Consider the following 14,480-nt stretch of genomic DNA (forward strand, 5'->3'; position numbering starts at 1 on the left):
GAGAGAGAGAGAGAGAGAGAGAGAGAGAGAGAGAGAGAGAGCATTCGACTTGCCCGCGAAGCGACGCCGGTGAATCGCGATTTCTAACGGACGCGTTGTTAATTTGGTCCTCGCCGGTGCGTGTCCATTATTGTGCAAATTGTCGACGAGGCAGATTGCGCGAACGCCTGACAATGGGGGATCGTGGCTACGCGCGAGAGTCTACGTGTCGGTCCCTACGGGGTGTTAAACCACCCCATCGTTAGCGTGACGAATCAACCGGAAATTCCAGCTTTCGTCGCTTCCGTATTCACTCGGCGGCCTCGAGAGAGATGCGACGATATAAAAGGAAGAAGCGGACCAAGTCGTCGTCGAAGGAATTAGCCAAGGCGAAATAATGCCGTGCGACGCCTAGCGGATCCCTCCCGTCGGTTCGATTGTCATGAAAATATTTTATTTTATTCCAGGAAAAAAAGGGACGAGACAGTCTCTGCAGGTCACCGCCTGCCTGTTTCCAGATAATTAGTGATTGACGGCTCGCCAAGATCGTATAAAGTTATGCAGCAGCTGAGACTGCTATACAAGTCCTCAAAGGTTTAGCCATTCCCTTCCTATTTATTGTCTCATCCATACTTTCTATTTCTTCCTGCAATCCTTTCATACTTAGCTAGATATTCATAGCGATACATTAGTCTACGAAACTAATACTAATAACTCTGACAAAAATCGCGAACGTAATTAGATTCAATATTGAATCTGATTGACACAGCCGGATTTATATAAGTTAACCGTACTGTCTTTTCCGTGCATAATTTCGTGCATGTATCGACGAAGATTCTCTTAACCCGCGTTTGCGCTCTAAGATTATTGTTGACGGTAATCTACTGTCTAACAATAACGAAAGGTAACGAAAGGTAACGCGATTTAACGTGGCAACGATCAAATTCATATGTGACCGACTTCTCTTGATCGTCTATTAATAATTCGAACATTTATTCCACAAACGATTCTACGATCAGTTCCATAATTTATCACACGAATGCTTCTTTCCAGGCTATATTACTTATCATATTCGTGCCGGAAAATGATCACCCGATTCTCTATTTTTTATCAGTCGCTCCGTTAACTATTCGTAAGCGAAGAAAAAGAAAGGATTGGCCGGGATCGACGAGGGGGAGTAAGAAAGCGCACGTAACGAGACGGGAGCGAGACGGGGAAAGATTGCCCCGAGAGGCGAGACAACCGTGAGGAGATCCGCTTTCGGGATCATTAATTATCCTAGAATGTGCGAGAACGGGCAAGATATATAGAGGGAGGATGGTAGTAGCAAGGAGAGTGGAAGCGGCGCAAACGACAAATAGAAAAGAGAACGAACGAGACGGTGAGTGTCGCCACTGCAAACCGAAATTACAGTCGAAGATTAATGGCTTCACACTTTATTACAGACATTTATGACCTAAGTCCGAAAATCCTCGCAAAAGTAATCTAACATTTCTCGGATTTACAATTGAACGACACCGTGTGACTTGTTCAGACCATTCGATTCTTATACCTGTAATTAATGAAACAATTAATCTTGTAGAAAAAAAATCTCATGTCAAGAAGTTTCTATTGTAAATGACAACCTTAATACTTTAATTTACAACTTCAAGCTAGGTGTCTTTCTTCTCAATTTTTATTCCTGGAAAACTCTCGCAAATGTCCTTTCGATACAGATGTATAGATGTGCAGCAGATGGATTTTACTGTGAGGTTTGTTGAAATTGTTTAGTTTTTATACCTGCATCTTGTATTAGAATTTCCTTCAAACGCGTACGCGATTAGTCTTAAAAGCTGGAAACCCTGTAGAAATCCGATTAACCTTCGGTTATCGTCTAAATCGTTGTGAAAATACAGCAAAAATCAACTACCGCCCTCCGATTGCTTGGCAGGTTCACTAGTCACCCTCGCGCCGCGCTGCACCTCGCCTTTCGCTCTCCCAGCAATATCGTCCCGGTCCCGTCCAAGTGCCGAAACTGAGAGGGACAACATACCAGTCGATTAATGACGAGTATGATCGGAAGGATAGGAACGGAGTGCAAGATCTGAGAAAGCGTAATATACGCGGAGTTGAATGTAAAGCTAGCGGCACACGATGCTTTCGTGCTGATTTGCTTGCTGGATGGAAATATTCTGTTCTGATTCATGCCATTCATCTTTAGAAATGCATCTAGAAGTTTCTATTGTAAATGACAACCTTAATACTTTAATTTACAACTTCAAGCTAGGTATCTCCCTTCTCGATTTTTATTCCCGGAAAATTCTCGTAAATCTCCTTTTGATACAGATGTATAGATGTGCAGCAGATGGATTTTACTGTGAGGTTTGTTGAAATTTTATGTTTAGTTTTTATACCTGCATCTTGTATTACCTGCATCTAGAATTTCCTTCAAACGCGTACGCGATTAGTCTTTCGTAGAAGCTAGAAATCGTATAGAAATCCGATTCCAATAACCTTCGGTTATTGTCTGAATCGTTGAGAATGCAGCATGACAAAAATTTAGTTTGCACAATGAAAAATTAGCCGTTCAACCGATCCCACGGTCTCAAAAATACGAATAATGTAAAAGCATCACAAATCTCAGAGATTTAGGGCCAGTTTTTCAATAGCAGTTTAAAATTAGATTTAAGTTTAAACTCTACTCTAACAATGCGTTTGTTTAAATAGAGTTTTGTTTAAATAGTTGTTTTGTTTAAATAGAGTTTAAATTGAAACCTAAGTATAAACTATCATTCTATCAAAAACCGGCCCTTAGAATCACTTTTATCTCGCCGAAATATAACTTTCAAGGAAATTATACTCTTAGGGTCGGTTTTTCCAACCTCTTGCTAAGCTAACTAACAGTTAACTCATACGTCTGTCTTTGTTTCTACTTTAAATTAGATAGAAACAGACATAAGATTTAACTGTTAGTTAGCTTAGCAAGAGGTTGGATAAACCGACCCTTAGACTCTTATACTCTTAGTAGCCGTTTATAATACACGAAGTAACTTGACCTAAGTTGGAGTAAGAAATAAAAATAAATGATTTCGCTTTTATGCCTATACTCTATAATAAATATATAAATATATAAGATATTATATATATAAAAGAAATAAATCATTTTTTATTTCTTATTCCTACTTTGTCTACAAACTATAAATTAGACGGCCGCTAAAGCCCGCGGCTCACGGTGCTTGTTTTTGTATCGCTTGCTGAATGGAAATATTCTGTTTTAATTGATGCATTTCTAAAGATGAATGGAAATGCATCAATCAGAACAGAATATTTCCATCCAGCAAGCAAATCAGCACAAAAGCATCGTGTGCCGCTAGCTTTACATTCAACTCCGCGTATATTACGCTTTCTCAGATCTTGCACTCCGTTCCTATCCTTCCGATCATACTCGTCATTAATCGACAGCCCCGTGGTATGTTGTCCCTCTCAGTTTCGGCACTTGGACGGGACCGGGACGATATTGCTCGGAGAGCGAAAGGCGAGATGCTGCGCGGCGCGAGGGTGACTAGTGAACCTGCCAGGCAACCAGAGGGCGGTAGTTGATTTTTTTCATCCCCATGCCCGCGCGGGTATACGAGCACCGAGCGCGACTGGAATTCGTTTAGCCTCCGCGCAGGAGACGAGCAATAACGATTTAGTTTCCCGAAAACGAGTTCGCGCCAGCGTAATTCGTTAATGTATTCAACGTGGAGCGTAGGCCTCGAAAAAGCAACGGAACGCTACAAACGCCTTTGACGTTGATCCTTTTGTACCGTGCACGTGTTGCCGCGCCGCGAGAGATCGCCGCATTCTCGTCACTAACGCCCAATTATAGCCAATTAATCGTCCGCCATTATCCGAGCATTACCGTTCGATTCACGCCGTCGTGTTATTCAGGGAACGCGTCTTCTCGTCTCTGAGCGCGACTCAAGGCGACGAATACGCACGGGTACTCGCGCCGGGTACACGCGGCATCGCAAACGTTTACATTGGCAGACCCCCGTAGTCATTAATAACCGATACGCGGAGCTTCGTTTCTGTCTCGCGTTAATTCGACGTATCGAATCGAACGACACACCGCGCTCGTTAATCTTCTTTGCCGAACCGTCACTCCCAGCGATTTATTTAAAGAAGGCACGTTGTTGTTTCCTCTTTTTTTTTTTCTTTTCCTTCTTTTCTTTTTCCCCGACGGTCTTTTTCGTCGTTTGCTCGCACGGAGCAAACGCTCGGACTAAAGTTAATTAATGCGAGGAGGTACCATCGGTATGCGGGTACGGCGCGATAACGTATCGGCGCAACGCGCGCGCGCGCGCGCGCGCACTCGTGTGGTTTTGCGCGATCTCCGCGCTTAGCGTTTGCGCTAAGCGAATCTCCTAATCGCATGTCGTGGCGGTTTGGTCACGCCGAGCATTCCTGTTTGCGCGGTACTGTTATAGATACATAATTACGTATGAATATTGCGATCTATCCAGCACTTCCAACTTAGGCGATATGCCGTGGGAAATGAGCAATTTTGTCGAGAATTCGCACGTGGTAGCTTGCTGTTATTTCTCTCCTTTTTTTTATGCGTTTGAAATAATTATTTAAAAACGCACCGTTTCCTTCAATTTTCCACCTCGACTAACTGTGACGAAAAACTGATCCTAGGGGATAGAGGGGGCGAAAACGAGGTGATGGAAAAGCGGCGGTCGGATCCCCCGAGGTAATAGCGCGAAAGTTCCGACATCGTTAATCTTGCACTTCGTAGGTAGACGGATAGATAGTATGTACGTGTCGAATACGTACGGGCGTACATTCGTATTGCTACATACATTGACGGAGCCACACCCCTAACAGCGGTGGTTACGATCCCCTTTACAGCCACCCCCACGTTCGTTTAAGCATCCGCGTGTGTTCCCCGTGTTTAAAAAGTTCCGACAGAATTGGAGATAAAGAAAAATGTACGATCGAGAAAATTGCTTTCTGGCTTGTAAATATAAAATCTCCGTTGTATTTCTGATAGATTTCCTATCTCTCCTCATTTAACGTATTAACATGTGTCGCAGTGTACCGCAAATCCAAGTGTTATTTGTAAACGCAGAAACGTATAATTTGCCTGAAGCTTTTTCTACATACGCGTCTCTTACCGTTTTTTAATAAAAAAACATTAAAGTAAGTTAAAAAATAAAAGTAGCATAAAAAGTATTAAAGGAAAATTTAATACATTTGAACGTGTTAAGTGACATGACTTGAAATGGTAAGAAATGTGTAAAGAGAGATTTAGTTAAGATAACGTACATCAATATTACATTGATATTATAAATTATTACCAATTTGATATTACCATTGATACCATTGATATTACCAATTAACAATGTAACAAGCAATGTTACATTACACACATGTTACATTGCATTTGCATTATTGGGTGGAAAATTATAACATCAATGTTATTATATAATTGGTGTTTATTAGATACAATCGTAACTTATGAGAGAGAGAGAGAGAGAGAGAGAGAAAGTCGATTGAAATATAAATTTATAAACTTATTCATTTTTTTAGTGTGTATTGCGTGATATCCAGATAATACAAATATATATTAAATACACAGATAAATATTTGCTTAAGATATGATTAAAAAAAAAGAAAAAATAAAGGCAAGAATAATTTCGGGAATTATTGACGGGAATATATGTGTGTGTGTGTGTGTGTGTATGTGAAAAATATGGATTTATGTTTGCGCCATAAATTAAATTGATATTATATCTTATCATTTCTTTCAAATATCATCGTATAAATATTGTGATAAAAATCTCAAAATATAAATAGATGATTTGTAGTATGTAGAAAACAAATTCAGATCTAATTTAAACTTGTAAGAGCACTTATATCGAAAAATAATAATAGGTGACTCATCAAGAATTTTATAAAAAACGAGCGTAAACATCTTATCTCGAATGTTGGTATCTCAGAAATTATCGATTGTGTTTGTTAATTCGGGGTCAACCGTGAATGAAATATTTATAGATAAAAATAAGATGCATAGATATTCACGGATATTCAAAAATATTCATAGAATAGATAGAATAGATAAAAAAGATCATACACAGAAAAAAAAGACTTGCTAATATATGGACAACTAAAAAAAATGTGTGTGTGTGTGCGTGCGTGCGTGCGTGCGTGCGTGCGTGCGAGCGTGCGTGCGTGTGTGTGTGTGTGTTAGCAAATCTTTTAACTATCGCAACTAAATAACTTTGCTATGAAAACAAAAACATTTGCTCCTGCAGTTAATATTTTTAGTTGTCCATATATTAGCAAATCTTTTTTTTCCGTGTAGATGCGCGCAAACAGAAGACCGATACGTTTCGTCAAACTTAAATTTATTAAATTTATCGATCGGAGTCGAACGTGTTATCGCGAGATTATTTCTTCGTATCGGTGGCCGGTATTGAGGATTACGACAAACTGACATACGCTTCCAACGCGCTACGAAAGTAAGCACGAGTGTTTCAACCAGCTGTCGGTGATTCAGAAGCGTGAACTTACCGTTCGTGCTCTACATGTGGCTGAATTTGAGGTTATTCTACAAATGATCAAGAATATTCGGACGAAAATAAATCAAACGCGATCCCGATGTCGTGAGGACGGGCCGCAACTGACATTTCTCTTATGAGAGGAAAAGTTGAAGGCTACAATTCCCGGATAAGTGCAGTAACTAATGATCACTGTGCGAGTGGACGTCAAATGATTTTTTATCAATTTTGTTTGCTTACGAGAATTCTACAGTGAGAAACAGTGGAAGCTCTGGTCGGCCATGAAAACGCCTGTAATCATCTCTGAAATCTCGTCACAGTATCTGTCACATTAAGGCAGGTATCTCGGCTATTCAAACCGAGCGCACAGAAGATTTTTCGAAAAACAGTTGTTTAGGTTTTTCGGCATGAGGTTGCAGTGAAAAGCGAATAATCGCCGTGTCGATTTGTCAAATTATCCGATACGACAATCAAGATAATGCGTTGCAGGAGAGGACTCAAGCTGCACTTAAAATTGTTCTCAAAATCTCGCTCGCGTCAGGTTTCATTCGCGCGGCGATTATGATCTGCGACTGTCGCGAAAGTTAAGACTAAGAGATAAACGGCCACCATCGTTTATCTGTGTGAAGGAGAAAAAACAAGGAACAGACAAGAAAAGAACTATAAACATATGTGGCACACTAGCGCAACAAAAACAATTGCGTTCGCGAGATTCTTGACTGTTCAGTGGCTCGCTACTTGTTACGCTCGGGTCGTCGCGTGTAAGCAAAGTGTGCTCGGCTGAAAGTGCACAAGTAAGCACAATTGTACTGCGTTAGTTCGTTTCCGGCGTACGATATCTAGAACAACATGACGGACTCTCATCGTTGAATGACGATAACGCGATTCGACGTGCCGAACGATATCGAAAGCAGACGAAGAATATGTTGCATTGTAGCGAGCTGTCACTCTCGGAGGAGTATCAGAGTTTTCGCAGTTCTGTACCCCTCAGAAGAATCGTTCTCGACACGGACGACTTGAAGGTATGTTATCCCGTGATTGTTCTCGATTCATTCGATATCTAAGATTTGTTTTCTATGGCTGACTCAACTGGCTGCCCTGACTTGCACTGTTCTCCACTCTCTTCCACTGTGTGCCTGTTTCTTTTTAAGGTCCTTGATCCCAGATCTACAATGTGCTCGTTACTCTTTGTTTCTTTCTTTCTCTTTATATCTTCTTAACTTATATCTGTAGTCTTTGGCTAGAAGAAAATAAAGAACAAAAAACAAGAAGCAAAGAGCACATTGTAGATCAGGCTTGAGTGTACACTAGTGGTAAGGAAACAGACCTCTGATTGTTCCCTTATTGACAATTCAAATAAATTGTCGGTATAAATAATATTTGTGATTTCGATTATGAATATCTGACAGGTAGAAATGATCAGACTGTAATGCCATCACAATGTGATTGTTTCAGGGATGGAAAGTGTACGATTCCAATCAGAAAAATATCAAGTGCCCTCTCATATGTCTTCCACCGGTCAGTGGTACTGCTGACATCTTTTTCAGGCAGATATTAGGTCTGACCGCTAAAGGTTACAGAGTTATATCGGTGAGTTATATTGGTTAAACATGTATCATAAAAATTCTGAAGCATATAATTATGTATATATATAGTAAGTGGAAATCTTATTTGAAATGATGTAATGGTGACCAGGAACTTGTTTACAGGCTGAGGCACCAATATACTGGAGTGTGAAGGATTGGTGCGATGGATTCAGAAAGCTATTGGATTATTTGAAACTTGACAAAGTCCATCTTTTTGGCGCTTCATTAGGTCAGGACATACAAGCAAAACATTTATTCTCTTTGGACAACTTGTAATTTTGCACATGAGACATGTGATTATGTCCACAGGTGGTTTCCTGGCACAGAAATTTACAGAGATAAATGCGCACTGCCCTAGAGTGATGTCTCTGATTTTGTGTAATACTTTCACAGACACATCAGTTTTTAGTTATAATGATTCTGCATCAATGTAAGTCAAACGTACAGAGATAGAGAGAGAGAAAGAGATATGAATATTTTCTATTCTTGTTTATTTACAGATTTTGGATGTTACCATCTGTGGTATTGAAGAAAATGATAATGAGCAATTTTACAACAGAAAAGGCTGATAGAGAAATTATAGATGCAGTCGATTTTATGGTGGAAAGAGTATGGATCCTTATATTTCCTTCAACTTGCGAATATGAATAAAAGTCTCACAAGCAAAAACTTCTAAAATTTACCCCTGAAATTTGAATTCTATATATGTTGCAATTCTTTGTAGCTGGAGAGTTTATCGCAATCAGAATTGGCTTCCCGTTTAACAATGAACAGCGTAAACAATTATGTACAACCTCAAAAGATATGCCATTTACCTGTGACAATAATAGATGTTTTTGACGATTACGCCTTAACAAACACAGTCCGAGAGGAGATGTATAAATGTTATCCAGATGCAAAACTAGCGCACTTAAAGAATGGAGGAAATTTTCCATATCTGAGTCGAGCTGCTGATGTTAATTTACATTTGCAGGTAAATTTCTCTAGTTGCATTTATATCTGGATGTGTTCTTATAGACAATACAAGTCTCAAAGCAATTATTTGCAGGTTCATCTAAGACAATTCGAGAGCACAGAATACGCAGCTTCGAAATCGACCGATAGTTAGCGAAATATGTCAATGTTAGGTAAAATTAAATATTAATTAAATCCTAATACGCGTGATCTCTATTTAATTTAATAACGTTGTTATTTCCATAATAATCTTTCCATATGAAGTTTGAGTGTTTCTGTGAAAATAATGATAAAAAATGAATGAAGATTTCTAAAAGAGTTCAAATTCCTACTACAAAAATAAAATAACACGAATAAAAGTACATTCTCGTGTCAGAAATGTATGTTATAATTAAACAAAGATGTTCTCTGTTAATCATATGCGTGTTAGAAACACGATAAAAGCTTGCGCCTTTTATATTGACTCGAGTTTGTGATTATTTGAATTGTATTTATATAACATTTATCGCAATTATAGTATTGAGATTGATAAATATACTATTGAAAGGTAGAAATTATATAGCGCTGTTACTTAATATATTGTAAAACATATTTTAGCTTTTTTCTATATATAAACACTTATATTTTCTTATATTTACATTTTTGTCCGTAAGAGAGACGTGTATCCTGTTAATTATATATCCGTTACCACAAGCTCGAGTACTTGAATAATTCATGATGTGTCGATATTAATAAAAGTGAGGAATATACTTTTATACCGAATTTTGATCTTATGAAGTCTGTATTATTATCTCCCCTTTTAAAACTAGCACGTTTTAAAGCAACTATGGTGTATGAAGTAAGAAAAGTTGACCGTGGTTTGCCAAGTTGCCTGACCGGGAGACCGTATAAGAACTCGCTTGGTATCGATTCCCTCCTGTGTTCTCGCGCGTTTCTCTTCTGCTATCTCAGATTACAGGGCCTGTTTCGCAGTGTACGTACGACTCGTCCAGGTTTTACTAGTCCTAAGAATGTTTTCATCACTTTTTCAACGAAACTTTAATCGTGTGTGGTCATAATTACACGTGATTTGTGAACTTTTCACACACAAGTGTCTCTCGCGTCTTGTGTGTGTGTGTGTGTGTGTTTTTATATTCCATTATATATATTTATTAAAAAAAATAAAAAATTTATCGGAGAAAATAATATGACGAGAAAATAATCGCGCTACGTAATTTTACTAAAATGTGCGTCAGTACCGACTAATTTACGCGCCAAATACGTTGGTCGTATTCACAGGCATATAGCGTGTCATATCAATATTTCTCATGAAAAACAAAAAAGAAGATTCATGAGCTTCATGAGATCATTGTGGCTGTGACGTTTTAGCGCGTACAAGTACGTAGCCACATACCGATAAGATTGCGATTATCCTTAACTAGCGACATTATACCGTGATGATATGCCTCTGCTGATTTAACATAATCTTCCGCGAAAAGCGACGTAACGATGCGCGTTTCAGAGCTCAGTCTCTCACCTGAGCGCGACGCGGATAGCCAGACGCGCTATTCCTTCGCGACATTCGTCGTGACATGTGACGTGTAGGGTCAATTTTAGCAGGTGTTAACGGTACGTAACATTTGGATAGATCACGCACGTCTACTGTAATCCGATTATCTCTCCGGTGACGTTTGCGAAACATGCCCTTTTCAGTCGCGACGCGGCAACAAGACACCCGCTAGCGTTGTGTTGAGTTATACGTTTCAGTTTTCGATTTATTCTTGCCGAGAAGCTTGAGAATAGACACAAGATCCAGTGTTCATTGTTGATAATCTATACGTTTTTTGTCGAACAAATACTCATGAACATCACACAAGAAACCGCTTTAAAAAAGGGAGTAGCCTACAGCGATATCCGATCGAGTGAAAGGAATGCTGACCACAGACTTGCCTTAAGAAGAAATATCTTTATCACTATTGTTAGTTTATCTAACTACTGTTAGTTACTTTATTAGTACTGTTATTTTTTTGTTATCGTACACAAAAGACTGACGATTAAACTAAATATTTATCTATCATGATCAAATAATATCAAATGATATTTGAGAGGACTCTTGCTACTTTTGATACTTGCGTCATACTTTACGAGATATTTCGAACGTTAAACGATCAACCGAGGATATCTCCTTTCTTTTAATGAGAAATTATGTTAATACACGGAAAAAACAATTCTGTTGGTGTAACCAAATTTTCGGTTGCTCAAAGATCAGATGAAAACTCGGCTGTAAGAACAGAAAAATTCCTTTATGAGGCTTCTGTATAGTCAATTGTTTTCAGTTGCCTCAACCAAATTCTAATATCGTTGAATCTTCAGACGAATATTTACGGTTGCGACAACAGAAATATTAGTTTTCATAATAGAGATATCGTTTCTGATCATCTAATTTTCAGTTGATTTCTATTTGGTTGCACCAACTGAAATTTCTTTTGCGTGTAGTTGTGCCACGATTTACGAATCATATTTTCCAGGATCTGATTAGTTTCTTGCACGGAAAAAACAATTCTGTTGGTGTAACCGAATTTTCGGTTGCTCAGGGATCAGACGAAAACTCGACTGTAGGAACAGAAAAATTCCTTTATGATGCTTCTGTGTAGTCAATTGTTCTCAGTTGCCTCAACCAAGTTCTGATATCGTTGAATGTTCAGACGAATATTTCCAGTTGTGACAACAGAAATATTAGTTTTCATAACAGAGATATCGCTTCTGATCACTTAATTTTCAGTTGATTCCTATTTGGTTGCACCAACTGAAATTTTTTTGCGCCTTTGTGACTCATTGCAGCACCGCGAACGCTACAAAGCAGTGATTTTCCGCAAACGCAACAAACCACAGCCGGGACAATATCGTACGATGGATGCGACGGTGTCATAAGAGTTTCTATCTTCGTCTCGAAAAACGCGCAAATTTCCAAAGATGAATAATACCAACGAACGAACACCCCTCGTGGAGGGCAGGATAGCGATGTCCACGAAATTGGCCTACGCTCTAGGACATATTTTCAACGATTTAACGGCTGCTATGTGGTTCTCTTACACTTTGATCTATCTGCAACGAGTGGTATTGCTGCAGCCTATCGTCGCCGGTGCGCTTCTACTTCTGGGTAAGTGTCACGTCGCGTTACTGATTAATGCTACCTCATTAATACCATTAATTGATGTCCAAACGAATCTCATTGCAGGACAAGTTGTCGACGCGGTTATGACGCCCGTCTTCGGTTTCGTCGTCGATCGCTACTGCAAGAAGAAAATTTGGCACGTCCTCGGCTCCGTCATGGTCACTCTGACTTTCCCCGTAATATTCGGTGGTTTCGCTCATTCGTTCAGCTCTCTCGTTATGCTCTTGTACGTAACGAGCATCGCGATCTTTCAGACGGGTTGGGCGGCCGTGCAAATCTCTCATTTATCAATGATTCCCTCATTGACTAATTCCCTTCTGGATCGAGCCGATTTGACCGCAATAAGGTACGTGAATTATGCAATGCTTTTGAGAACGTGGGAAACGCGGGGCACATACGCGCACACACATAATGTCCCTCATTAAACGCGCTTCTTTGCCGTGGATTCTTTAGTCAATTCCGAAACCTTTTGCCTTCACGAGAATGTTGAGCATACGTAGCTTTTGAAATTATAAACGATTGAAAGTGTAGGTCTCTTTGAAGACTATGTTTTAAATCGAGTAGATGACAAATTCGTGTTTTCCCGTTAAAAGAAGACCGACAGAATTGATCGAGAAATCAATAGTTCGAAGGAAATGCGTTTAACCTTTAGACTGCCGGGAAAGCCATTTTTGTGGCTTTGCACAAATCTCAAAATTCTGCGTCATGTGTATGTTACTTACATAGAAAAATTTTTGAGGAAAAAAAACATTTTTTTAATGAAAAAATGCCGGCAGCCTAAAAGTTAACAAAGCGAAGCACAACGATGTATTCTGATTAAATTATATCGAGATGCGTTTAATCGCAGATATTCCGCTCAAGTTAGCGCGGCCGTGATAGTTTTCATGGTCACGTGGATAGTTTTGCCGACTAACGGCGACTCGATGGTTCAATTGGATCAACGAGATGATTACAAATTCAGAGTAAGTAAGAGAGGAAGGATGACGCGCGTTAAAATCAAAGTCGCGATCTACCTTTTCCAGGTTTCGCTTATGTTCTATTCTAATTTACAGAATATCGTCTGATATGTTTCATTTGAATTTACAGAATATCGTATTGGTTCTCACAGCTTTGGGTCTTACCGCGACCACCTTCTTTCATTTTTTCCTAAAGGCGAATCTTTTGGAACGTTCAACGATATCCAGGAAGGCAGGTGTCAATGCACCGGCCGAAATTAATTCGTTGAATCGTTGGATGTCCAATGAGTGGACGCGCATCACGATTTTACTACGAGTTGCGATGCTATATGTAGCTAGCAGGTTATTTATCACTCTCGCCACGGTATACCTGCCATTGTACATAGAAGAGACCGAGGTCGGAGGAAAGCAAGCATTGGCCACCGTGCCACTTGTCTCCTACGTGTCCTCCTTCGTCGCCGCTTTATTACTTAAGTATATCAACCGATGTTGTGGAACCAAGGTAATTTTTTCCTCTTTCTTTCTCTTTCTCTCTCTTTCTTACTCGGTAAAAGCCAACTAACATTATATCAATGGTATAATTTCTCACTGGACAATATGGTAAATGTTCACTTTAGGGGAGTCACCTTTGATCACCTTGACCTTGACATATATTATAGAGGTCATCCTCCTGAATAACCTTCAGAAGGTTTTAGCCGTCGTTCATTGTTTGTTAAAAAGTTATTGATGAAAGAAGTTCGAAAAATATATTACAATTTTTCGATAATGTGTACCGTTAACGAGCAATATCGAATAATAATTGCAATATCGAACAACTAGCGGGGAGCTGCGCCCCCCGCACCCCCCCTCAAAACTAACCTAATCCAACCTATCGTCACATTAACACAAAAATTGAACACTTTAATAAACAATGACTGACGCTTAATGTGGCGATAGGTTGGGTTAGGTTAGTTTTTAGGGGGGGTGCGGGGGGCGCAGCCCCCCGCTAGTCGTTCGAGATTGCAGTACTTACTAAAAAAAAGTTGAACGTAATTTTTGCACACAAGGTATATTGCGTGGGTTTTGTTTTGATCGTATGTACGATTTCAATGTGGATAATCATGTTATGATCATATCCTGACACACTACCATTGTATGTTGTTGTATTATGATCATGTCTCATTGTATTATGATTATGGCTCATTTCTATCCACTTAGCGGAAATTTTACTGAATAAATTTATTATAAATATTGAATAAATAATTTTTTCAATATAATTTATTTATCCTGTGCACTGTTTACCTTATCTTTATGTACACTGTGTGCAAAAATTACGATCAATTTC

The 14,480-nt window shown here is 39.3% G+C and overlaps 2 protein-coding genes across 5 annotated transcripts in view; both read left to right on the plus strand.

Moving 5' to 3' along the window:
* The first annotated feature begins 6,553 nt into the window (after positions 1-6,553).
* On the plus strand, positions 6,554-9,808 carry LOC116840874 (maspardin-like). Its single transcript, XM_032808190.1, has 7 exons — positions 6,554-7,528; positions 7,962-8,096; positions 8,216-8,321; positions 8,402-8,522; positions 8,593-8,701; positions 8,817-9,065; positions 9,141-9,808. Exons 1-7 carry the CDS (start codon positions 7,430-7,432, stop codon positions 9,198-9,200), a joined length of 879 nt encoding a protein of 292 aa, XP_032664081.1. The 5' UTR covers positions 6,554-7,429; the 3' UTR covers positions 9,201-9,808.
* A 118-nt stretch (positions 9,809-9,926) lies between these two features.
* The window catches only part of LOC116840873 (major facilitator superfamily domain-containing protein 12-like), a 7,810-nt gene continuing 3,256 nt past the window's right edge, over positions 9,927-14,480 (plus strand). Inside the window, exons 1-5 of one of the 4 annotated variants that reach the window (XM_032808189.1) lie at positions 9,927-10,019; positions 11,867-12,185; positions 12,264-12,546; positions 13,048-13,162; positions 13,287-13,658. In XM_032808189.1, coding sequence (XP_032664080.1) covers positions 11,999-12,185; positions 12,264-12,546; positions 13,048-13,162; positions 13,287-13,658 — 957 coding nt within the window. In that variant the 5' untranslated portion in view covers positions 9,927-10,019; positions 11,867-11,998. The other 3 variants (XM_032808187.1, XM_032808186.1, XM_032808188.1) reach the window with 3 other exon arrangements.

Source organism: Odontomachus brunneus, unplaced genomic scaffold (genome assembly GCF_010583005.1).
Source record: "Odontomachus brunneus isolate Ranch 3 - 2012 unplaced genomic scaffold, Obru_v1 Obru_scaffold_012, whole genome shotgun sequence".
In the NCBI taxonomy this organism is placed as follows: domain Eukaryota; kingdom Metazoa; phylum Arthropoda; class Insecta; order Hymenoptera; family Formicidae; genus Odontomachus; species Odontomachus brunneus.

Coding starts and splice junctions, on each gene's coding strand:
- LOC116840874 (XM_032808190.1), top strand. CDS start 7,430: ATGTTGCATTGTAGCGAGCTGTCACTCTCGGAGGAGTATCAGAGTTTT. Junction 7,529..7,961: donor TCGACACGGACGACTTGAAG/GTATGTTATCCC, acceptor TGATTGTTTCAG/GGATGGAAAGTGTACGATTC. Junction 8,322..8,401: donor TCTTTTTGGCGCTTCATTAG/GTCAGGACATAC, acceptor TTATGTCCACAG/GTGGTTTCCTGGCACAGAAA.